Source organism: Galleria mellonella, unplaced genomic scaffold (genome assembly GCF_026898425.1).
Source record: "Galleria mellonella isolate WM207_F2 unplaced genomic scaffold, CSIRO_AGI_GalMel_v1 utg65, whole genome shotgun sequence".
NCBI classification, from domain to species: domain Eukaryota; kingdom Metazoa; phylum Arthropoda; class Insecta; order Lepidoptera; family Pyralidae; genus Galleria; species Galleria mellonella.
The window spans coordinates 890,943-915,552 of NW_026442138.1; the positions used below are offsets into that span (position 1 = coordinate 890,943).

At 43.5% G+C, this 24,610-nt stretch overlaps 1 protein-coding gene across 1 annotated transcript in view; it reads right to left on the bottom strand.

The window, feature by feature from the left end:
• LOC113517152 (integrator complex subunit 1) overlaps positions 1 to 24,610 on the bottom strand; it is a 41,306-nt gene that overhangs the window by 8,396 nt on the left and 8,300 nt on the right. The window contains exons 7-30 of the mRNA XM_052900579.1: positions 24,378 to 24,583; positions 24,108 to 24,270; positions 23,655 to 23,801; positions 23,040 to 23,237; positions 21,968 to 22,114; positions 21,492 to 21,664; positions 20,185 to 20,337; positions 19,280 to 19,433; positions 18,586 to 18,791; positions 14,651 to 14,855; positions 14,322 to 14,395; positions 13,940 to 14,162; positions 13,657 to 13,794; positions 11,812 to 12,037; positions 11,388 to 11,619; positions 10,604 to 10,770; positions 10,094 to 10,263; positions 7,717 to 7,923; positions 6,481 to 6,661; positions 4,951 to 5,081; positions 3,743 to 3,868; positions 2,994 to 3,115; positions 534 to 666; positions 205 to 402 (exon numbers count right to left, since the gene is read on the bottom strand). Coding sequence (XP_052756539.1) covers positions 205 to 402; positions 534 to 666; positions 2,994 to 3,115; positions 3,743 to 3,868; positions 4,951 to 5,081; positions 6,481 to 6,661; positions 7,717 to 7,923; positions 10,094 to 10,263; positions 10,604 to 10,770; positions 11,388 to 11,619; positions 11,812 to 12,037; positions 13,657 to 13,794; positions 13,940 to 14,162; positions 14,322 to 14,395; positions 14,651 to 14,855; positions 18,586 to 18,791; positions 19,280 to 19,433; positions 20,185 to 20,337; positions 21,492 to 21,664; positions 21,968 to 22,114; positions 23,040 to 23,237; positions 23,655 to 23,801; positions 24,108 to 24,270; positions 24,378 to 24,583 — 4,080 coding nt within the window. The remainder of the gene's footprint in view (positions 1 to 204; positions 403 to 533; positions 667 to 2,993; positions 3,116 to 3,742; positions 3,869 to 4,950; positions 5,082 to 6,480; positions 6,662 to 7,716; positions 7,924 to 10,093; positions 10,264 to 10,603; positions 10,771 to 11,387; positions 11,620 to 11,811; positions 12,038 to 13,656; positions 13,795 to 13,939; positions 14,163 to 14,321; positions 14,396 to 14,650; positions 14,856 to 18,585; positions 18,792 to 19,279; positions 19,434 to 20,184; positions 20,338 to 21,491; positions 21,665 to 21,967; positions 22,115 to 23,039; positions 23,238 to 23,654; positions 23,802 to 24,107; positions 24,271 to 24,377; positions 24,584 to 24,610) is intronic.

Consider the following 24,610-nt stretch of genomic DNA (forward strand, 5'->3'; position numbering starts at 1 on the left):
GCGGCGGCCAGCGCGCAGGCCAGCAGCGAGTGCGCGGCGCCGCAGCAGCGCAGCAGCAGCGGCAGGCGCGCCACCTTCGTACCTTCATGTAGAGCAGCAGCAGCATGAGCGGGTGGTGCGCGGCGGCGGCCAGCGCGCAGGCCAGCAGCGAGTGCGCGGCGCCGCAGCAGCGCAGCAGCAGCGGCAGGCGCGCCACCTTCGTACCTTCATGTAGAGCAGCAGCAGCATGAGCGGGTGGTGCGCGGCGGCGGCCAGCGCGCAGGCCAGCAGCGAGTGCGCGGCGCCGCAGCAGCGCAGCAGCAGCGGCAGGCGCGCCTCCATGCGCCGCCGCATCGCCTCGGCCCCGCCCGCACGTTCCGCCTCCAAGCCCTCCTCCACCACGTATCGCACCAGCACGTCCAGCTGCCCGAGAACCAAATGCCATATCACTCTTGACATCAGAAGTAAAACAATTGGCGAGCGAGTAGAGTAATATAGAGGGGGCAAGTCTACGCGGATTAGTTTCCGACTGCTTGATTTGATTGACGGCTGACCTGGTCGTTGTGGAGGCGCAGCGTGTCCTCGGGCGAGTGGTGTTTGGGCGTGGTCTTGTCGCGGCCCTGCCACACGCGCGGGCTGCCGATCAGAGTCTCCGCGAAGTCCAGCACCGAGCTTGCCGCCCAGCCCCTGAACAAATAATTAAAAATCAGATTTCTATTCACATTAAGATTTAGCAGTAAACAGTCGCCGGATACAAGAGAGAAGGAGAGAACGAATTGTAATGGTGATGATGAGGAATGAGCGATAAATGACCGATAAGCATTGTTCATCAGTATGGTCGCCAATTTATTCTGTACATGAGGACAGAATTAATTCGATTCAAAAAATTTTTTACATCACATCACTAAAAAATATGCCAACAAACGTGTACTGACATGCTAAGAGAATAGACTCAAACATTTTAACATGAAGAGTTTGATTGCGCGTCGTATAGTACATTAATGCAGCGGCCAGCAACTGAGGCATTGATGGACGAACGTGCAAAAGTGGGCCGAGGTATAGCCGAGGCACACATACGTAAGTACATCAATGCCTAGTTGTGGCCAAGGCTTGTATAGTACTTTTTCTCAAACATGCTTGGAAATTTGAGCATTATTTTGACAACCTTCTTCGAGATAAATCGAACTTGCGGTACTGGTCGAGCAGCGGCCGGCAATAGTTGTATGAAAATCCATATCTGTCGTGTTTAGCGGCCATATAAATTACTATGTAAAATCATATTTGTCGTGTTTTTTAAAAATGGAACGATCTTCTACTCCGCAACATGGCGATCAAAGAGGTAACTTATCAAAGGTTTAATTTAAATTTCGAACTGGCTTGCACATAGAAAGCTGTTTAGTGAAAAAAAATAATACTTTGGCGCGTAAAAAACTATTGTCATTAGTTGTTCGTCAACTTCGTCATTGGTTTTAAATACTTTTGTATTTGACAAAATGAGTTCAAGTGAAGACAATGAGTGTAATGAAATTATTTTAACGCCACCTGAAATTCAAGAGGCAGCAACAGTCATAGTAGAAAACTTGTTGCCGCCAAAATCTAAAGAAAAATATTTGAAAATCTATGAAAATTTTGTTCAATGGAAGAATGAAAGAAAATCGAAATCCTTATTCGAAAATGTTTTTCTGGCTTATTTAGGCGAATTCAATGCTAAAATGCACAATTTTAATGAAACATAACGTGAATTTGAATAATTTCCGCGCATTATTTGAGAAAAGTACTATACAAGTCTTGGCCGCAACTAGGCATTGATGGACTCACGTATGTGTGCCTCGGGTTTCCCTCGGCCACATTCACACGTTCGTCCATCAATGCCTCTCTTGCCGGCCGCTGCAGTAATGTACTATTCTCAAACAATGCGCGGAAATCAAAAACACAATTTTACTTTTTAAGTTCAATGTTTCACGCGCCATAATGTTCCGTTGTTTTTTTTTTCAATAAACAGCTTTCTATTTGCAAGCCAGTTCGAAATTTAAATAAAACCTTTTATTATTTACCTGCTTGGTTACCGTGCTACGAAATAAAAGGTCATTCCATTTTTAAATTACAAGACAGATATGAGTTTACATAGTAATTTATCTGGCCGCAAAACACGACAGATATGGATTTTCATACAACTTTTGCAGGCCGCTGCCCGCATGTATCTGGCCAGTACGGCAAGTTTGATTTATCTCTAAGAAGATTGTCAAAATAATGCTCACATTTCCAAGCATGATTGAGAAAAAATTATTGACCTAATATATTTATATAAAATTATAAATAATGAATCGAAGGGTAATTTATTGGAGTATATAAACCTGAGAGCCACTGAACACTCTTCTCGTACAACTAAACTCTTTTCTATACCGTTCGCAAACAATACTGTGTCACATAATAATCCAATGTACAGAATGTGCAAATTGTACAATGACATCGATTGTAAATCGGATATTGACATGTTCTATCTGAAATGTTCACCGTGTCGAAGCACTTTACATGCACTGATAACCCAATAGTTTATAAGCATAGTTTGGTAGTTTAGTTTTTGGTCCTTATTTTGTATGTAGTTTTTATCATTCATTAACATTGTTTTTGTGAGGGATTGTTAGTAATGGAGACTAAGAATCCCATTACTAGCAATATACACAACCAGGTCGATCTCATCGCGGTTCCCCCTGGAAACTATCATGATTAATTCCAGATGAATTCATCATGATGGGCTAACTGGCCTGTTTTCATCCTCATCGATCATCCTTCACTGGTGCGTATCCCGTTAGCGCAGACGGGGTTACCATTCCATTTTCATCCAATAAAAAAAAAACAAAACATGGTTTTATATTAAAAATCGACGTATGCTGTTTCACCTCTGTGAATGTTGAGCGCGACTATAATTGGATTGCAAACTTATAATGTTATTAGCACAGAAATAAATAAATAAAGCAGCAAGCGTGGTATGTGAGTGAGACACGTGTACGGACCGGTCGGGCTGCAGCAGCGCGGTGAGGCAGGCGTGCAGCGTGCGCCAGGAGGCGCGGTGCGCCAGCAGCGTCACCAGCAGCGGCCGCCACGCCGCGCACCCAGCCACGAACATCAGCCGCATCTGTACACACAGCAGATAGTTTATTTTTCATGTTCCACTCAACTTTAGCGTATCTTAGACACTAATACATAGCAAAAGTAGCAGTCAGCGTCAACTGTTCCCCGAGTATGACGTGACACATAGAAAATCCACTACATTCTTTTCGTTCTTGTTATTTTATTTTGCAAGAGGGGGAGGGGGGGGGGGTATCTGTTAACTGTTAGTATAAATTTACTGATGTCTTAAAATTTATTAAGATATGATGAGACTGACGTGTCTAAAAAGACAAAAGTCTGTAAATAAAGAAAAAATTAAAAATAAACATAAGAAATGTTCAATGCGACGTTGCCGATCTACCAATGACGGAAGATCGGCGACCTGAAGACGGAACAGAAGCCGGCTGTGAGCGATACGAATGGTCGATCTTCCGCGCAGTGCGATCGAAAGTAGCATTGATATATTGGAATTCTGTCGACGAAGATATTGGACCGAAGATCGACAGGCTTTAGCAACTACTCAGCAGAACTTAACAGGGTGGGGCGGTTGAAACAGTTGCGTGGATCAATCGCAGCGATGTATGTCGCTGTTGCTGTCCATATTGATATAAACAGTAGAAAATTAATAAATAGCAACTGGAGGGAGACCAACCTGTCGCTCGGGCTGCGGGCCCAGGGTCTCCCGCTGCAGCTCGGACATCCAATCGAGCAGTAGACCGCAGCCGCGCCCGCCACGCGAGAACAGCGGGATCTCTTTGTTGTCATTCTCTGTTTTTATCTGTTAACAAATAATAACAGTCCTATGTTATTTTGATACTGGCAACATTTTGTTGGCAATGTCTGTATAATATTTATATAACAGTGCGTTACCCTTTGTCTTTTTCTCAATGTCCTCTACCCAAAGGTTGTCTGGAAGAGATTGCATAGCGATAAGGCCGCCTTTTGTATCACTTCTCATTAATATTTACTGTATTTGTTATTTCTCTTTTTACTTGGTGCAATAAAGTGTAAAATAAATAAATATATATAATTAAAATTATTAGTATATTTTTGAAGAAATTCACGACACAAACATTTTTTCGGATAAATATGGATCAAAAAAATAATTTTTCATATGAATTCAAAAATAGGTAGTTCTTATTTTTGTGTGCATAATCTTAGTCTTCAGGAATGGTAACGCACGAGGGGTACTTACAATGTGCACGACAGTGTATTCTGTCATGTTCGTGGTGTTGATTCATCCATTCATCTATCTAAGTGTTTCCCAATCTTTTTTGTGCCATGCATATAATTTTTCTGGATAAAGTTCACTTGACGACTTTAATCGCCCAGTTGATATTTTGGTAACGCCAAACGAAATTATTCCTAATTTTGGAATTTGGCACTGATATCTACTTGTAGCATCATCACTACATAGTATAAAACAGAATCGCTGGCGCTGTCTGTCCGTCCATATGTATGTTTAATTCTCTAAAACTACGCAACGGATTTTGAAACAGATTTTTTTAATAGATAGAGTGATTCAAGAGGAAGGTTTATATGTATAATACACGCATCATATAGTAGGGGAACACTGATAAATTTAGAGGTTTCTAATGTGATGTCGTAATGTAATGGGGGGGAGGGTGCTATTTAGTATCAGCATTGCACCCGTGCGAAGCCGGGGCGGGTCGCTAGTTGCATTTAAATGGCCCGGAGCAAGAGGGTTAAAATCGCTTCGAGTCCATTTTCTAATTGCCCCCCCCCCCCTCCCAACTATCGAATTATCCCCCTGTGGGGCGTGGGCGCCACGTTGGGAGGCACCGACGTATCTGATGTATTAAGCGAGCAGTGGTCGTCAGCCGGCAGGTGTGTGTGTACCTCGTCGTAGCGGCCGTCCTTGCTGCGCTCGAGCACGGCGCACAGCACGCGCAGCACGAGCCGCGGGTCGCGCGCGCTGATCATGCGCGCGCCCACCGCCTCCAGCGACCGCGCCGACGACCGCTCCACCACTGTGCAGTACCACGCATTCATTTAACGTGCTTAAACCACTAGCGGTATCACCTCCCAACTGCTATGTTCCAACTCCAGTCTTTGTATAGGGGGAAAGGGATTGTTAGTAATGGAGACTGAGAATCCCATTGCTAGCAATATACCCAACCAGGTCGACCTCCTCGCGGTCCTCGCTGGAAACTGTCATGGTTAATTCCTGATGAATTCATCATGATGGGCTAACTGGCCTGTTAACATTCTCATCTATCACCCTTCACTGGTGCTCCGCCAGCGTATCCCGTTAGCGCAGGCGGGGTTACCATACCATTTACACGCATCAAAAAAAATCCAGTCTTTGTCATCAGGGTAAAGGTTAACCCATGTGTTAAATCGAAATAAACAATACATTTGTAGAATTTTATCAAAATTACTTGGACAATTTCGAACAGTATAAGCGAATACCGTGACGGGATTCATATCGTCACAGTCGTAGAATACTGACGGATCTGACGAATATTACATATAAAGATCCGTCAGTATTCTACGACTGTGACGATATAGGAATAGATTTTACAAACTTACGCTATTTGTTTAATTTACCGCCAAATTCGGGAGCAAATTTAATACAGAGAAATTGTTAAGAAATTAAGTTCTTTTGATGTAAAGTCGAATTTATAAAATCAAGACGTAATTTTATTACAAATTACGAACATTAAAAAAATACTAACATTAAATTGAAAATATAAAATATAATATTAGTGAGAGGCCAACTGAGTACGCAATTGTTGTATTCATAGTCAGTTTGAACAACTATTGTATGGACAAGAAGGACATATTTTAATCAAATACTTGTAATTAATTTTTACTTTGTATTTTATTTATTTATTCATAGGAAAACCAGGGCGCTACACTAGAGCAAAAAGATACAGTTTATTCATATTTTTTTTTGTTTTCATTCCTCTTATTTGTTCATTTTTTTGTTAACTTCTATTTTTGTAGCTTTGTGTACAGCGCCTTGTATCTATATTGTTGCTACTTGTGACTTGTTTTGTGATCCTAAACTGTATCTTTTTGCTCTAGTGTAGCCCTGGTTTTCCTATGAATAAATACGAATTGTATGGAATGGTTCCATTTGTGTTCATGCGTGCAGTGCAATAAATTTGTTGGTTTACTAAAAAAATATAATAATTGTTAATTTACAACTGCACGTACTAGGTCAACGTATCGCCCCACCAGTTATGTATTAATTTCCTATATTTGTGTTTAGCATAATTTTTATTTTTTAATTTAGTCAGTTACAACCGAGCATTTGGAAATATATATTTTTACAAACCTCGTCGTCTTGATACAATCCGTAGCTGGTTGTCGTAATGAAATCTATGTAAATAGCCAATAATAAAAGCGTGGTGATATCAGTACCGGCGATGAGGTCGTCCACGGTGCGCGCGTTGTCCACGTCCGAGTGGTCGGCGCGGTCGGCGTGGTCGGCGTGGTCGGCGTGGTCGGCGTGCGCGCGGCGCGGCGGGCGGGCGAGGTGGCGCAGCACGGCGGGCAGCGGGCCCGGCAGCGGCCCGTACGCGGCGCACAGTGCCTCCGCGCACTGCCGACACAACGGATGATTTAATAGTGAAAACATTTACATATACATAACCAGAGGGAGACTTTGTACAAAAGTCGATTGCTTGGCCACCTCTGTCCCATTCGTGTATCTACCGTGAAGCAGTTATGTTTGCATGGCTGTGTTTCGGTTTGAACGGTGAGATATGGCGTGAATTTACAGGGTACAGAGGAATAACACCTGAGTCCTCAGGAATGACAACGCATGGGGGTATCATGGGCGAAATAGTATACTCTGTTATGTCCATGGTACTACTCATGTCTATAGGCGACGGTTACCACTTTCCATTAGATGGGCCGTTAGCTTGTTTGCAATTATAAGTTGCATAAAATAATAATAAAAAAAAAAAAAACCTTCGTAACAATGTCTGTATTTATTTTGACAATTTTTTAAGTATAATATGTAGATAATTTTTTTACAACACAGGGGGCAAACGAGCATGCGGCTCACCTGATGGTAAGTGACTACCGTCGTCCATGATCATTTTTAAAATAAAAAAAAAAGTATTTCTATCAATTATCTATTACCTACAGAACAAGATTTGCATAGTTTGGAATCAAATAATGTTGTGCAATGCCTGTAAATATAGTATTAAAGTACTATATGAAATAATGGATAATTAAAAAAATATTTAAATATCTTATATTTAAATATTTTTATACTGATCCCGCCAGAAATTACAGTAAGTAATGAATTTATTATAAACACAAAAAAAAAAAAAACTCCAAATATTATATTTGCGCTCTATTATCGTGTGGATAAATAGGCTCAAGAAACCTTATGTTTGGAGACCATCTTCATGTGATGTATTTGCCATAGTATTTGTATAAATAGTGTATTTTATAAAAGCAATAATAATAAGTCAATCAATATAGTAAATTCTAAATAACAAAATTGTATACAAGTTGCGCAAATAGAGAACGGTGAGAGTGAGGAATAGTATGAGGTGGTGAGGTGGTGGGGTGGTGGGGTAGTGGGGTAGTGGGGTGGTGGGGTAGTGGGGTGGTGGGGTAGTGGGGTGGTAGGGTGGTAGGTACCTGCGCGAGGCGTGCGCAGCGCAGCGGCAGCAGCGCGCGCAGCAGCGGCGCGGCGCGGGGCTGGCGCTGCGCCAGCGCAGCCGCGCCGCCGCCGCCGCCGCCGCCGCGCGCCGTGCGCAGCAGCCACGACACCGTCGCCTCCGTGTACGGGCCCCCGCCACCGTCGCCGCCGCCCGACCTGGCGTGCTTCACCTCCGCCGTCACCAGCTGGATGCAATGTAATGGAAATTGCACTTTATTTATCTATTTATAAATGATACACCAACAATATGTTCAGAATAAATAAACAGACTGTACAATGTTATAAAGTAAGTAAGGAATGAAAAATGACTATTTAAAAATGCTTAAATCTATGTTTACTTCAACAAAAACATTTCTTTCTTTTTTTTCTAAGGTTAAGGCATGGAACAACCCTTACAGACGAGTGTTTCCGCGGTAAACCTCACATTTGGGCCATTGTGCGTATGAGTCTTGGCTAGTACAGCCAACCCAGCTCCGCCCAGAAGCACAGAAGCTTCCTAAAATCTTCACGGGTTTCACGGAGCGACCTCATTGTTTCGAGGATTTCTAAACGTTGAAGAGCCACAGCTTCACTTCACCAGCTAAATATTTACGCTATTCGTTTATATTACTAATATTTCTCAAAACAAAATGTCAAAAACGAAGTTCTCTATTTAAAAAAAACAATAACTACTCCCGTTTTTTTTTTATACCTGCGAGGTGGCAAACAAGCATACAGCCCACCTGATGGTAAGTGGTTACCGTAGCCCATGAACACCTACAATACCAGAGGTATTATGCGTGCGTTGCCGACCCTGAAAAAACCTCTTTACCTCCCCTTTTTAAGAACCCCATGCGGTAGGCTTTTGGAAAAAACTCGGCAGGGAGCTCATTCCATAACCTGAGTGTTTGTGGGAGGAAACATCTCTAAAACCGCGTTGTACGCGACCATTTAGGATATGAGAATGAACTCCTTGTGGATGGCGAGCCGTACGATGGTAGAAAGTGGCTCTGGGCATCATATTGAACAATTCCTCTGAGCACAATCCATTGTACAAGCAGTACAACACGCAGTGACGCAAAATCTCTCCTAAGACTTAAGGGTTCGATACCGCTTGTGAGCCTGGGATCATTAACAATTTCAAAATTTTCCCTCTGTAGCATTAATGTAGACAAAATAAGTTTGAGAACACCTGCTTCCCAAACTTATTTTGTCTACTGCCCACTTTGAGAATAAATTATTTTTTAGCGCCCCCATTTTTTCACCTACTTAAAAACCACTATTACTTCAACATCAACAAATCACCCCCCAAGCCTCTACACAACACCCTCATTTTTTTCTGGGTCTCTTACCGCCTCTCTTTAGGCCTGCAGCGCCTACAAGGGATATCGCCCACTTTCGGAAAGGCTGTATTTCATTCTCTTACAACCCTCTTACGATATTTTGGACATGAAAAGGAGTGGTGACATTTATATTACTTCTTCTCTTACTCTGTCATTATACGAAATCCATTTTGCACTTTTTTAGTTCACAAAAATAAAGCGATATAAAATTGGGTGTACCTCAAAGCAGGACTATAGGTCCCTTCCTCTAAATATTTTACATTTAATATATTACTTTTAAAATGAATGACGATATTTTAATAAAAATACTAAGTTACTTGAATCGAATAATATTCTTTTCTCAAACGTGCTTGGAAATGTGAGCATTATTTTGACAATCTTCTTCAAGATAAATCAAAATTGCCGTACTGGCCAGATACATGCGGGCAGCGGCCGGTAAAAGTTGTATGAAAATCCATATCTGTCGTGTTTTGCGGCCAGATAAATTACTATGTAAACTCATATCTGTCCTGTAATTTAAAAATGGAATGACCTTTTACTTCGAAACATGGCTACCAAGGAGATAATTAATAAAAGGTTTTATTTAAATTTCGAACTGGCTTGCAAATAGAAACTGTTTATTGAAAAAAAAAAAACAAAGGAACATTACGACGCGTGAAAAATTATTATTGTTCGTTATTCGTCATTAAATTTAAAAAGTAAAATTGTGTTTTAGATTTCTGCGCATTGTTTGAGAAAAGTACTATACAAGCCTTGGCCACAACTAGGCATTGATGGACTTACGTATGTGTGCCACGGCTACGCCTCGGCCCAGTTTTGCACGTTTGTCCATCAATGCCTCAGTTGCTGGCCACTGCAGTAATGTACTATTAAATCTTTACAGAAACGTGACATAAAAATGTTACATTTATTACAATGGTAACTCTCATAAGATAATATTACTAGATAGACTACTCTAAATACTAAAAAGAATGTATTAATTAATTCAATGTATTGTTACAAACACATCCCACATCATGTCGGTGGTACTGACCGCGAGGAGCTCCGTGAAGGCCGTGTCGACGTCGCCCGGGAAGGTGGCGGTGGCGTCGAAGGCGGCGGTCAGCAGCGCCGGCACCAGCTCCACCGCCAGCGGCTCCTCCTCCGCGCCCCACGGCTCCTCCTGCTCCGGCGGCAGCCGCTCCTCCGCGAACAGCGTGTCGTCTGCGGCCCCACACACTCAGCTTTAGATGCAGTGTATCATTGGTATAATTCAAATGATTTCAGAGTGGCTTCACAAACAACAAATTATATTACATACTCTCAGACATATTTTTGTTCATAGTTGAGTTCCACTTATAATTTGGGATGGGTACTAGAAAATTCTAGGATGTGTATGGTCTTGTTTTGACAGTATCCACAAGTATGGATTATGCATGCATGCATGCGCGTGCTGCACGCGCAGCAGCTGCGCCATGTAGGCGCGCTCCACGCCCAGCCGCGCCAGCGACAAGACAAGACAAGACAAGACAAGACAAGAGACATGCGCTAGCAGCGTACATACCGGGCGGCGGGCGCGGCGGCTGCAGGCGCAGCGCGGCGGCGAAGGCGTGTCCGCCGAGCGCGCCGCGCGCGCGCTGCACGCGCAGCAGCTGCGCCATGTAGGCGCGCTCCACGCCCAGCCGCGCCAACGCGCCCGCTGCGCATGCGTCCAGCGCACCCAGTAACGCGCTACGCCGCCGTGCAAAACACCAGCATTGCATTTTTGATCCTTCGACCCGGATTTCAGGTAACTCACTCACGTATCCGGCTCAAAGGACCAAAAAATTTTGCTAGAATTTAACTTATTTAAAAAAACAAAGGCACCATTTCAGATATTATTTTAACAGGAATTTAACTAAATATTAAATATCTAAAACCCGAAAAGTAATGATTCAGCAATAAATTAATTTTACTGTCCCGTGCATGTCTTTGAAATAATGATGTAACAATGTTAAAATACTAAAATGCATTATGTTCATCTTTTCTTCTTACGACTTAGAATGGCAAACAAGCTGACGGCCCACCTGACGGAAAGTAGTTACTGTCGTCTATAGACATAAACAATACCATGAATATAACAGAGTATAGGTACTATGTCGTTTATAATATATGTCGCCATTCCTGAAGACTAAGGAGGTCATGCCTATGTACTCTGTAATGTTATTGCCAAATTCCACCCTTCAAACCCAAATAGACAAATACAACTGCTTCACGGCAGAAACACAAATAGGATAGAGGACAAAACAGACGGCATTTAACATAATACTTCGTTGGCATTTAACACCATATGGATAGCAGGGGGATACCTCATAGAAGCGACGGGCATGCCGAAGGTCTGTATGAAGAGCGCAAGCTTGTTGGCGGGCAGAGCGCGCAGGCCGGCCTCGAGCAGCGGCGGCCGTGCCGAGCGCACCAGGTGCAGCCGCAGCCAGTCGGGCAGCAGCAGCGCCTCGGCCGCCTCGCCGCCCGCCGCCGCCGGCGCGTCCGGCCCCACCCACGCCGACTGCAGCCACGAGTACATCTCCTGGTTCGTGTCGTCTGCCAGCAACGACCATGATAAGCTCGACGGCGAGAGTATTAGGATGTAAATAAGCTCGCAATTTATGATAGATAGATATATAATAGTAAATTACTGCAGCGGCTAGTAACTGAAGCATTGATGGACGAGTCCATCAAGAGAATAAGAGAGAGGAGTAGCGCGTGTTACGCTATGCAGGAAGAAGTACTAACATATAGAGGGTCCGTAGCAGAGCAGCTTGAGATGCGCCTGCGCAACGATGACGTGCAGCGTGGCGCGGCGGCCGCTCGGCCACTGCAGCGCCACGCGCTCCGCCGCGCCCGCCGCCCACTCGCCGCCCTCGCCGCCCGCGCCCTCCGCCCCCGCCGCCGCGCCCTCCGCCCCTGCTGCCGCGCCCGCGCCCTCCACCGCCTCCTCGCGGCTGCCCACTTGCAGTTGCTGGAACATCGTCGTGCTCATAACGACACATCAGAACATACATCAACACAATGTGTTAATGTGAATGTCAAAAAGACTGTATTTTCGCTTAGCCTCTCATTTGGGCCGTTGTGGGTATGAGTCGTGGCTAGTACAGCCAACCTAGCTCCGCCCAGAAGCGCAGAAGCTTCCTGGGTTCTTCACAGGCCTCACGGAGCGACCTCACCGTTCCGAGGATTTCTAAACGTTGATGGGCCACAGCCTCACATTCCAGGATAACGTGAGCAGCCGTTTCTTTGGCGTCGAAACAGCCTCGACATAGAGGGCTGTCTGTGGCTCCTATTGTGTATAAACGTTTGTTTAATGGACAATAGCCCGTTATTGTCCCTATCATTATTTTCAGTTTTTTTTTTTTCTATCTAGATGTAATAAACGTTTTGATAGTCGTTGATTCAACGTAGGTACGGCCAATTTTGATTGTCTGCAATCAGTAGCCTGTATCCATCTTTGGTTTTGTATGTCAGCGGATCTTTGACGAATCCATATTCGAAGTTGCGAGAACGGAAGAGGAAGAAGTGGGTACGGGCCTACCACACTCGTTCCTGAGACTCTTCTAGCTAGTTCGTCTGCGGCATCGTTACCATAAGATCCACTGTGCCCTCTTATCCATTGGAGAATAACTCGGTTATTGGAAGATATCCAGTGAATGGTGGCATTCAATTATTAATTTGTTGTTCGTCTTGTTGTTTCGTAATGCTTTTAGTACTGTTGCGCTGTCAGATAAGAATCTAATGCCAATACCATTTATTCCAAGCTTATGTACAGCTGCAGCAGCCTCGGTTATTGCAACACATTCGCATTGGAATATTGAGCTGTGTACGCCAAGCGGTATGTGCACGTTTATATTAAGGTCTAAGGAAAAGACTCCGGTTCCTGAACCGTTCTCAGTTTTGGAGCTATCGGTGTATATGCATAATTCATGTATACCGGATTGGTCCTTTGCCTCTTCTTTTATTTGTACTTGGTATTTTTTGTTAAATATATAATGATTATGAGTCCTGTCACACAGAGCCGCAATACAAATGCATCAACACAAATTAGTATATATTTGTTAATAAAATGGAGAAAAACTTTCTCCGAAAGCTCTGAAAGATCTGTAGATTAACACAGCAGCCAAATTTGAGTGTCACAAGGTTTTAATAATTTTCAAAACACCATAAAAGTTTTCAAATAAATTGTGTAAATTACCCACGCATTCAATGGCCAATGTTCAGCGGAAACTATAAGGAGTGGTAAGATTTTTTCGATATGTTCACATACCACTGTCATAAAAATAAAAATGTAAAAAATTTAATGCGAAATTTTTGAAATCTTTACTGATACGGTTTAATCATAAGTAGAATTTATTAATCTATTTTCCATTGGTAGTGTTAACACTAATACATGCTTAGACAATGGCGGACCGGCATAAACGTTACGCGCTGCGTATTTGCAGCCATGCATTTGTATTAATATACAGCACAATGGTCACCATACTACCCTGCAAATTTTTTATTTTAAAACTAAAACCGATAAATACATTAAATACATATATGTAATTTTGTATCACACAATAGAAATCAATGGAGTGTTAGTGGTACCTGTCGTAGATGCGTGTAGAATATGGTGGTGAGTGCATGAAGGGTGCGGTGCTGGGTACGGGATGGTACGGGCGGGGGGTCCCGCAGCTCCGCCGGCGGTAGCACGCTGCCGATCACCGTCGTCCGCTCCATCACCACCTGCGCACATCCATTATTGGTCAAAAAGAATATTTTCTTTTACTAAATGTGCATTTTTATAAAGTGGTGATTTTTAAGACTAAAAAAAAAGTACATAAATATAATTTAAAAAGCCTTTAATTTACCTTTAATTTGAATAAATTACCTGGGCGAGATCGAGCGCGAGGTCGGTGTGGTCGGTGTGGTCGGTGTGGTCGGCGAGCGGCGCGTGCAGCGCGCGGTCGGCCACGTGGCGCGCCAGGAAGGCCAGGTAGGCGGCCACGTGCGCCGGCACGCACTCCACCAGGCACGCCGCGCGCACGCGCGCCACCACCTCCTCGCGCACGGCCGCCCAGTGCCGCTGCGCCCACGCCAGCTCCAGCCACTGCCTGCGCACAGCCACCGCAACCGACCTCGCCTCACATACCATTTACAGCTTTGCCAAAACTCGAAATATTTCCAATTTAATGTATATACCATCAGAGAACTTCAATTTCGTAAATTATAAAAATATTAATGAAATAAAAAACATTTGGAGAAGTATTTACTCAGGGCTGACGTCGGCATTGTAGTCCATTTCGGCGGTATCGTCTGTCGTCTGCGTCAACACCAACTTAAGACCCTGTAAGTTAAAAATTACATTGATTTTTGTTATTTTTTATAAATGAATGTAAACGTATGTAGTTTTAATAGTGCAAAGGTGCGGCACGCTAGTAAAAAGTTATCAGGTAGTACTGCAGCACGGCGCGCTAGAGAGAGAGAGGGAGCGGCACGCACCCTGGCGGCGGCGGCGCGCGTGGGCGCGTGCGCGTGCGCGAGGCGCTGCAGGTAGTACTGCAGCACGGCGCGCTAGAGAGAGAGAGGGAGCGGCACGCACCCTGGCGGCGGCGGCGCGCGTGGGCGCGTGCGCGTGCGCGAGGCGCTGCAGGTAGTACTGCAGCACGGCGCGCGCGCCGGCCGCGCTGCTCGCCACGGTGCGGCGCAGGTGTGCACACAGCTCGCCCGCCTTGCTCGTCTCGCCGCCTGCGCCGCCCACGCCGCCCGCCGACAGGAACTCGCACAGGCACTGCACCGGCAGCACGCTGCAACAGACACGCACCGTCATCCACGAGCCACTCGACGGGACTACACTTAACAACCTTACATACTTGGAACACTCAGAAAGTTTTGCGACGCTAAAAAAAATAAACTCCATAGGCATAGTACATTGCTGCAGCGGCCAGCAACTGAGACATTGATGAACGAACGTGCAAATGTAGGCCGAGGCGTAGCCGAGGCACACATACGTGAGTTGTGGCCAAGGCTTTACAGCGACCAGCAACTGAAGCATTGATGGACGCACGTGCAAATGTGGGCCGAGGCGTAGCCGAGGCACACATACGTGAGTCCATCAATGCCTAGTTGTGGCCAAGGCTTGTATAGTACTTTTCTCAAATAATGCGCGGAAATCTATAACACAATTTTACTTTTTAAGTTTAATGACGAATAACGAACAATAATAATTTTTCACGCGTCATAATGTTCCTTTGTTTTTTTTTTTCAATAAACAGTTTCTATTTGCAAGCCAGTTCGAAATTTAAATAAAACCTTTTATTAATTACCTCCTTGGCAGCCATGTTTCGAAGTAAAAGGTCATTCCATTTTTAAATTACAGGACAGATATGAATAGAATAGAATAGAATAGAATAGAATAGAAATCATTTATTCAAATAAACTTACATTGAAGCACTTTTGAAAAGTCATTACATTTTTTTTAATTTACCGCTCGTTCGGAAAGCTGTCTCATCACAAGAAGAACGAGCAAGAAACTTGCGTGATGCTCTTTTAAATAATTTTATTATTATTTTACATTTTTAAGTTTAATTGTGTGAATACAAACCACCAATTAGCACTAATTCAATTAAATACTCAAAATGAAAAAAAAAAAATTGAATACATAACCAACTGGTTAAACAATTAATAAGAGGAAATCAGTCATAGTGATTAGAGCAGACCAGTCCCTACAAGCAGCACCCGTTCACGAGTATGACGGATGAGCCAGCCATCACTGCGCTCGACCATATTTTAGGGAGCCCAATGACCCGGCCCACCACGCCGCCACAAGTCTGGACATTTTAGTGAGCATGACTACTCAAAACACTAGACCACGTCAAAGCTACTCACAATTGCCATCTGATAGTTATAGTATTCACATTTTACATAAGAATGCATGCGGCAATTAATACAAAAAACCGCTACGCTTTCATATTTCTAAAATTAATCAATTAAATCAAGAAAGCAATGAGAAAAAAAAATTATAACGTTGTATGCTAATAAACTAATTATTTACTTGATATGTATGTAATTTAAAAATGGAATGACCTTTTACTTCGATACATGACTACCAAGGAGGTAACTAATAAAAGGTTTTATTTAAATTTCGAACTGGCTTGCAAATAGAAAGCTGTTTATTGAAAAAAAAAACGAAGGAACATTATGGCGCATGAAAAACTTATTATTGTTCGTTATTCGTCATTAAACTTAAAAAGTAAAATTGTGTTATAGATTTCCGCGCATTATTTGAGAAAAGTACTATACAAGCCTTGGCCACAACTAGGCATTGATGGAATCACGTATGTGTGCCTCGGCCCACATTTGCAATTTCGTCCATTAATGCCTCAGTTACTGGCCGCTGCATTAATGTACTATTTGCGGGTAGCGGCCGGCACAAAAGTTTTTTTTTTTTTACTTCGAATAATGGCTCCCAAGGAGGTAACTAATAATGTACTACAAGTAATGTACTATTTATTACATCTTTTTACTCTCCACCAGCCTCTATACAAAGTTTTCTTCCGTAACAGCCGTCAAAGGGCGACCACTTCTTTCTTCATTCCCCAAAGTTCGACCGCGCTTAAATTCATTATACCAACGATACACGGTTGCCTTAGAAGGGCCTTCATCCATGAATGCCATTTGAAGTCTACCATACGATTCGTCCGGTTTTAGGCGACACTTAAAATCGTAAAAAATCATAGCGCGAAAATGTTCTCGACGCAAATCCATGTTTCAATGAGACACGGTAATTTTAATTAGCTCGCAAAAAATGTGGAGGGAAGTTTTGAATTTAGAACGTACCTATTTTTACTTATAAGTAATCATATTTTTAAATAAATTATGACTGGCCAGTCTCACATATATAAAAACTTTTTCTCGCAATACTTTCTGAGTGACGGTACAGTCAGTTCAGTTTGTGCGAAAGGATGAAACTTTTGATACTTCTCTTATGGCCCATCAAATATGGGCAAGTAAAGTTAAACATTATCACTCCAGATATCGCGTCAACGGGATTTTACACACCAAAATAATCTAGACACGCGGCAGCGTGTCTAGCCAAGTTCAAAGAATAAAGGAATTGGCGACGCAGCAGTCAAGTGTAATACACAAGAACCATTTCAAGCTACTTTTGACTCCTTTACAACTCAACAAAACTATTTAAACTATATACATGAAATTTAGCACAGTTATTAAAGGCCCTTATTTTTTTTTATTTTTAATATTACTATTAATAATGAAAACAAATTATGTCATTCTGTAAATAATTCTCCCAAAAAACAATAACGTTTATCGACGTAATAATAATTCGTCAACTGTTACAATTTATTTTATTACAATAGTTCAATGTCAATAGATGCTAGCTTGTTTAGAATCCAGAATACTTATATATTTATTTACAGGAAAATCAGAGCTACAGTAGTGTAAATAGAAATAATCCAGGATTACAAACTAAGCCATTAATAGGTTTCACAAATAGTAACAGAATAGATGAATAGCATTGCACATAAAGCAACAAAAAGAGAAAAGAACAAAAAATAATTAAAAACAAAGTAAAAGCTAAATGTAAATATTTAACTAAAATGTGGCCTTCTCATCAATATAATACATACTCAAAACAATCTATAAACAAAAAAAAAAATGCTTACTTGTTTGTCTCTTACTGATATTTTATTTTTCGAAAATAAGTCGATATTAAAGGAAGACTACTAAAGTTATTACTAGCTCGCCAAAGGCGCGAATTTTATCTATAATTTAATGACACTAGAGGGACTAATAGAGTAGAATTACGTTTTTAGATTTGATGGGTATATTTAATTTTAATTTAACATATGCCGTAATTCAGGGCAGTCGACCATACCTAAACCAAATATTGCACTTGAATTACATCCCAAATGAAAAAAAAACGAGCTGTTTAAAATTTAAAAAATTATAAGAACTATTATGTAGCAAACATAGTAGTACCAAAAAACAAGAAATTGTTATAAAAAAATATTTTATAATGTTGTATGTTCTTATAACTTGTAAATTTGAAGTATTTCTACACAGAACTTGACACCCGTTTAGATCTCAATTCGTTTTTCGGCGAAGTCGAAACGACGCATATTCGTAATATTGAACTTGGCTCTCATTTCACATTATGTTTTTGATGAGATTTTAATCAACGAAATTTGCAATTCTTTGCTTGTCTTCGGGCGATGTTTTTTTTTATCGATGAGAATTAAATGGTGACCCCGCCTGCGTTAACGGTATACGCTGGTGGGGCACCAGTGAAGGATAATAGGTGAGAATGAAAAGGTAGGTTAGTTAGCCTATCGTGATGAATACACCTGGAATACAGCAAAATGGGTTTCGACCTGAGAAGGTATATTGCTAGCAATGGGACTGGTAGTTTACATTATTAACAATCCCTGCCCTCCCCCCCCCTCTTGGGCGATGGTTACCACTTACCACCAGATGGGCAGAATGCCTGTTTTCAAATGATATAAAAATGTGTTTAACCTGAGCTCGAGTTGGTCGTGTCGTAGCAGCTGGTGCAGCCAGGGCATGGCGCGGCGCGTGCCGTGCCGCTCCACTAGATCCAGCAGCAGCGCCGGCTGACGGCACAGTAACTTTCCCAACCGCATCTGAGTGCTCATCGCCTGTAGTGCATCAAGCGTGGCCTGCGGCGGCTTGCGAGCGGGGCCCAGCGGGTCCAGGATCGTCAGCTGGTTGTAATAACATAGAGGAAATGTCTCGTTATGGGTGTGGTAATTATACAATAATTCAAAGAATTAGGTAAAGAAAAAACGAAAAATGTCAGATGAATAGAAAAAGAGAATTAACTGAGTCATCCCCCCCCCCTCATCGTCATCATTTCAGCCATTACCCACCCATTGCTGGACATAAGCCTCCCATATAGACTGCCATAGACCCCATAGATCGATAAGGAACGGTCCTGAGCTACCTGCATCTATTGACTCCCTGTAATGCATTTGAGGTCAAGTCACTCCATCTAGCGTCTTCCTACACTGCGTTTGCCCATAAGCGGTCGCCACTCAAGAACCTTTTTTCCCCAGTGGTTGTCGGTTCTTCGAGCTGTGTGACTAGCCCATTGCCACTTCAGCTTGTTTATTCATCAGGCTATGTTGGTTACTTTTGTTCTTTTTCGGATATCCTCGTTTGACTGAGTCTTCGAGTCTAACTCTTGACATACCTGGCTGAGCAGGCGCGAAGAGTGTTCGGTAACGGGCAGCTTGGCATTGCTGGCAGCAGCTAGGTGAGTCTCCAACTGTAGCACAGTCTGGCGCTCTGCCTCCAGCCGCTCTGCCTCTAAAGCTGGACTGCTGTTCCACTCGATGCTGGGCTTGCTATAACCACATCCAATCATACATATAAAACATACTGGCAATACTTTAATGTTTTTTATAAATACATATCTGTCACGCGTGTCTCCCATTAGGGTAGGCAGAAACAATGGAACGCCAAATGCTTCGATTCAAACAAACCTCTTTCCCTTCTTCCACATTGATCAATCTTTTCATACGCGTTTGCCAGTTACGGGTGCTTTTAATTTGGCCCTTCTTCAGCACGTCGCCTACTTGGTCGACATACGTCCTGTTACAATCCTAGCATATAGGCATAGAGGAAGACTTTGTACAAAAGTCGATTGCTTGGGTATCTCTGTCCCATTCGTGTTTCAACCGTGAAGCAGTTGTTTACATGGCTGTGTTTCGGTTTAAAGGGTGGGATATGGCGTGAATTTACTGGATACAGAGGAATAACACCTGAGTCCTCAGGAATAGCAACGCATGGGGGGTATCATGAGCGAGACAGTATACTCTGTTATGTCCATGGTACTGCTCATGTCTATAGGCGACGGTTACCACTTTCCATCAGGTGGACTGTCAGCTTGTTTGCATTCTAAGTTGTATAATTTTTTTTTTATTTAATGGGTGATAATGGAATAGTAACCCCACCCGTGCTATCGGTATACACCGGCGGGGCACCAGTGAAGGCTGATAGGTGAGAATGAAGCAGGTCAGTTAGCCCATTGACGAATTCGACAAGAATTGTTGAGGATGATTTCCAGGAGGAGCTAGGTGCAGTTGTGTGGATCACCTGGTGATGCAGGTCTCGAGCAGCGCGCGCAGCGTGGGGTAGGCGAGCGCGGCGCGCTGCGCGAAGGTGTCGGGGTTGTGCGCCGCCAGCAGCGCCAGCAGCGTCCAGCCGCGCCAGTACAGCGACGTGATGGCCAGCGCCGGCGGGCTGTACCTGCACGCCATGTTCACGCTTACTCATTACCCGCACCGCTATACCAGTGACGGTGGCTGTGCCCCGGCATACAATTGGCCACCCCTTCCTTTCCCGTGGGTGTCATAAGAGGCGACTACGGGAGGGCGAGATATGGGCAGCAGTGTCTCTCTTAAAATATCTCTAAAAACCTATCTGCGGTTACCAATCCGCTTGCCAAGCGTGGCAACTAGATAGATAGATAAACATTTTGAGCCATTTATGACACACGTAAATTAACAAATGAGTTTATACAATCAAATTATTTATTTACTAAACTACTGGCAAAACTCCCCTTATGCGGAAGGATTATATTCAGTTAATGGCTGAAATCAGGGAAAAACAGAAATGTTCATTGTGTCGTAACACTTTACATGCACTGATAACACAATAGTTTATAAGCATAGTTTGGTAGTTTAGTTTTTTAATCTTGTTTTGTATGTAGTTTTTATCATTCATTCAAATTGTTTTTGTATTATAAATCGACGTATTCTGTTTCACCTCTGTGAATGTTGAGCGCGACTATAATTGGATTGCAAACTTATAATGCTATTGTTGTATTGTATTGGTAAAAAATTTGTTTGTAATCTATTGAAGTAGCACAGAAATGAATAAACATTAATATATATAGCAATGAGCAAAGAAATCAGCACAGACGACGAATGAAAGACTTGATGAAAAGGTGGATATTTTTATCATTGATTACAGTTACGATCCAAACTTATTGCATTTCAAAATTATATAATATATAATATAATACCAGAGGGAGACTTTGTACAAAAGTCATTTGCTTGGGTACATCTGTTCCATTCATGTTTCCATCGTAAAGCAGTTGTGTTTGCATGGCTGTGTTTCGGTTTGAAGGATGGGATATGGCGTGAATTTACAGGGTACAGAGGAATAACACCTGAGTCCTCAGGAATGGCAACGAATAGGGGGTATCATGGGCGAAACAGTATACTCTGTTAAGTCTATGGTACTGCTCATGTCTATAGGCGACAGTTACCACTTTCCATCAGGTGGGCCGTCAGCTTGTTTGCCATTCTAAGTTGTATAAAAAAAAATAACTTCTTAAAACCAATGGCAGTCTGATGATAAATATGGAATTGTTATGAATGATCGTGATGACAACTGACCCCGGCGGCAGCGTGATGTTGTCGGGCGGGTGGAACTGGCACAGCTGGAAGATGTACTCGGCGATCTCCAGCTTGTCCACCTGCAGCGGGTTGTCGTCGGGCGGCAGCGCGCACGCCCGCCGCACCACCTGCTCCACCAGCTCGAACGCCTCCGCCGCCGACACCGGCAGCTCCTGCAACCACCCACTGGCATTATACTCGCTGCAGGTGCCCTCACTACAGGGGCTTGGAGATGCTCAAGTAGGAGCACAGTCTATACTTGCCTTGGAAACTGTCAGGGAACTGGTTCCATAAATGTAGGAAAGGAAAAGGGACAAACTTTTAGTTAAGGAAAAGGTGTATCCACTAATACTTGTATTTCGGTTACAAATTCAAGAATTTGCAGTGCTTCTCAAATAAAGGATTCTTCTTCTAGAACACAGATTAGGGACATCATTAATGACATTGAAGATGAGTTGTGTGGGCGGTATGCTCACCTTGGAGAGCCCGATGAAGATGACCCTGAGCAGGTTGTTCTGCGGCAGCGGCGCCTCGCAGCACAGGCGGTACGTGAGCGCACGCTCTGATTCCGGCGGCCAGTTGTCCGCCTTGCTGTACGTCTCCGCCGGCTCTACGAACATTATCTGCCGAATACACCACATATTGTATTTATATTTTTAATTTTTTTGTTCCTTGAAAGCCAGATTTAAATTAAAAAGTACCTAACAAGTATGGAAAAATAGCAACCTTTTACAAATCAAAGAACAACGTAACGTCAGGACGTCACTAAAGGAACTGTGCTTAGTAGAACACTTTCTACCATCGTACAGCTTGCCATCGACAAGGAGTTCACTCTCATACCCTGGAGCCTAGATGGTCACGGACAGCACGGGTTCAGAAATGTTCTTCCATGAACGCTCAGGCTATAAAATGAGCTCCCTGTCGAGACCTTTCCAAGAGACTACAGCATGGGGCTCTTAAAAAAAGGGGAGGGTAAAGAGGTTTCTTTAGAGTCAGCAACGCGCTCGTAGTACTCCTGACATTGCAGGCGTTCATTATTTTTTACCACTCATTACCACTAGGTGAACCATATGCTTGTTTGCCACTTCAGTGGTATTAAAGAAAAAAAGTTACACCACATTGGACATATGATTGTTCATGAACTAATTGTACTAACTGAAGCTACCAAAAGTAATGGCAAATGGCCGAGTGATATGACCACTAATGTGACGTCATTATTTAGTATAACTGAATATCTTATAGTAATGTCGCATCAATTAGATTGTTACTTATTTATGATATTGAATTATAATATAATATCCAGTTAATAATAAAAAAATACAATGATTGTAAACAATACATGGGGGGTATAATGGGCATAACAGTAAACTCTGTTATGTCCATGGTACTGCTTATGTCTATAGGCAACGGTTACAACTTTCCAACAGATGGGCCGTCAGCTTGTTGGCCATTGTAATTTACATAAAAAAAATATTTTGTATTGTATAGAACTTTGTACAAAATCATATTGCAGCAGTGGTTGAACGAGAGCTTAAGGCGTGGGATCACCTTATTGAGGGCAAGTTGGTAATCGTGGCGCGAGGGTCTGTATATGGGCATGGCGGTGTCGAGCAGCCAGCCGAGCGCCGAGCACTGGATGGCGCACAGCTGCTGCTTGTACTCGGGCAGGTGCTTGCTGTGCGAGGCTGTCACCATGCAGCAGCAGCAGAACAGGTCCGCCAGCGATGAGAATGCGCGCTCGCGGACCTGCCACACATTAAAGTAGGTATTAATGTAGCTATCTAGTGTTACCTGTCTGAAAGGTAAGACATCTCTTGAGACATTCAATAAATTATGACAAGATGATGTTATAGACATTTTTAGATAAAATATGACCTCAGATATAAGTGACCTTCGATTTTGTGACTATATTTAGATTATTAAATATTAAAAAGAATGTGGTTTTTAAATAGGAGTATATGAAAAGCAATACACCTTTAGAATATCAAAATATCGTCGATCTATCGCTCTGATAATACGGTAATCAATCTGGCTCGGAAGGACCAACATTCAATTATAGTCCTCTGAGCCGGATGTTTATCTGGAGCTTACGAATATTGCTTGCTTGTACAGATAAATGTTAGAAGGAAGAATGTTAGTATATTAGTAGGTGTAGGCGCGTACCTCGGCAGCAGGCTCGTGCGGCGGCGGCTGCGCCAGCGCGCGCGCCAGCGGCGCCAGCGCGGCCGCGTCGGCGCGCGCCGCGCGCACGCACTCCCGCGTCAGCGCGCGCAGCGGCCGCAGGTAGTCCTCCGCGCGCAGCACCAGCTCCTGCACCACCGCGCCACATCTCACTATCTCACTTCATATGCTACAGTCTTCTTTTCTAAATTTACCTGCTATTGCCTACTTTCCCTTTTTGCTGCGTCATTTCCCTCAACTCTAATCTGACATCGTTACGAGCTAATTTACATAGTAATCAAATAAATTTTATTTATTACTTCCATGTACAATTTATCGCATCATACTAATAAGGCGTCACAACAACCCCGTCTTCCCCCCCCCCCCCCCCACATTCTTTGTAATCCTTCGAGCCGGATGATTTGCTGCGAGCACATTAGTTATTAATTATAGTACCTGATAGGTGTCGGCCATTGCGGCGGGCACGAGTTGCGGCTGCGCCTGCACGAGCGCGGCCAGCACGGCCATGTTGTTGGGCGAGCGCACGTTGGATAGCTCGTTGTAGATCGTGTGCGTCACCACGCTACGCAGCAACGCCGGACTGTCCGACACCATCTCCCTGTGCAATCGACAGCAATCACGTCATTACATGTGTATATGAGAGGCACAATGAATGTTGTTTATATTATAGAGTAGGCGAGCAAGTGTCGGTGGCGCCGTACCGACCTGAGGCAGGCCTGGTAGGCGGCCTGCAGCGGCTTGGTCTTGAGGCGCATGCGCGCGAGCTGCGCCAGCACCTCGTGGTCGCGCTGCGCGGTGGGCCCGCAGGCGTCCGCGTTGCAGCACACGTACGCCAGCAGCTCTTGTGCACACCGCCACAGCTTGCCCGAGTGCAGCCACGCCTCCAGCCGCGACGCCGAGATCATGCGGATCTGGAATCACAGTACACGGATCGTAGA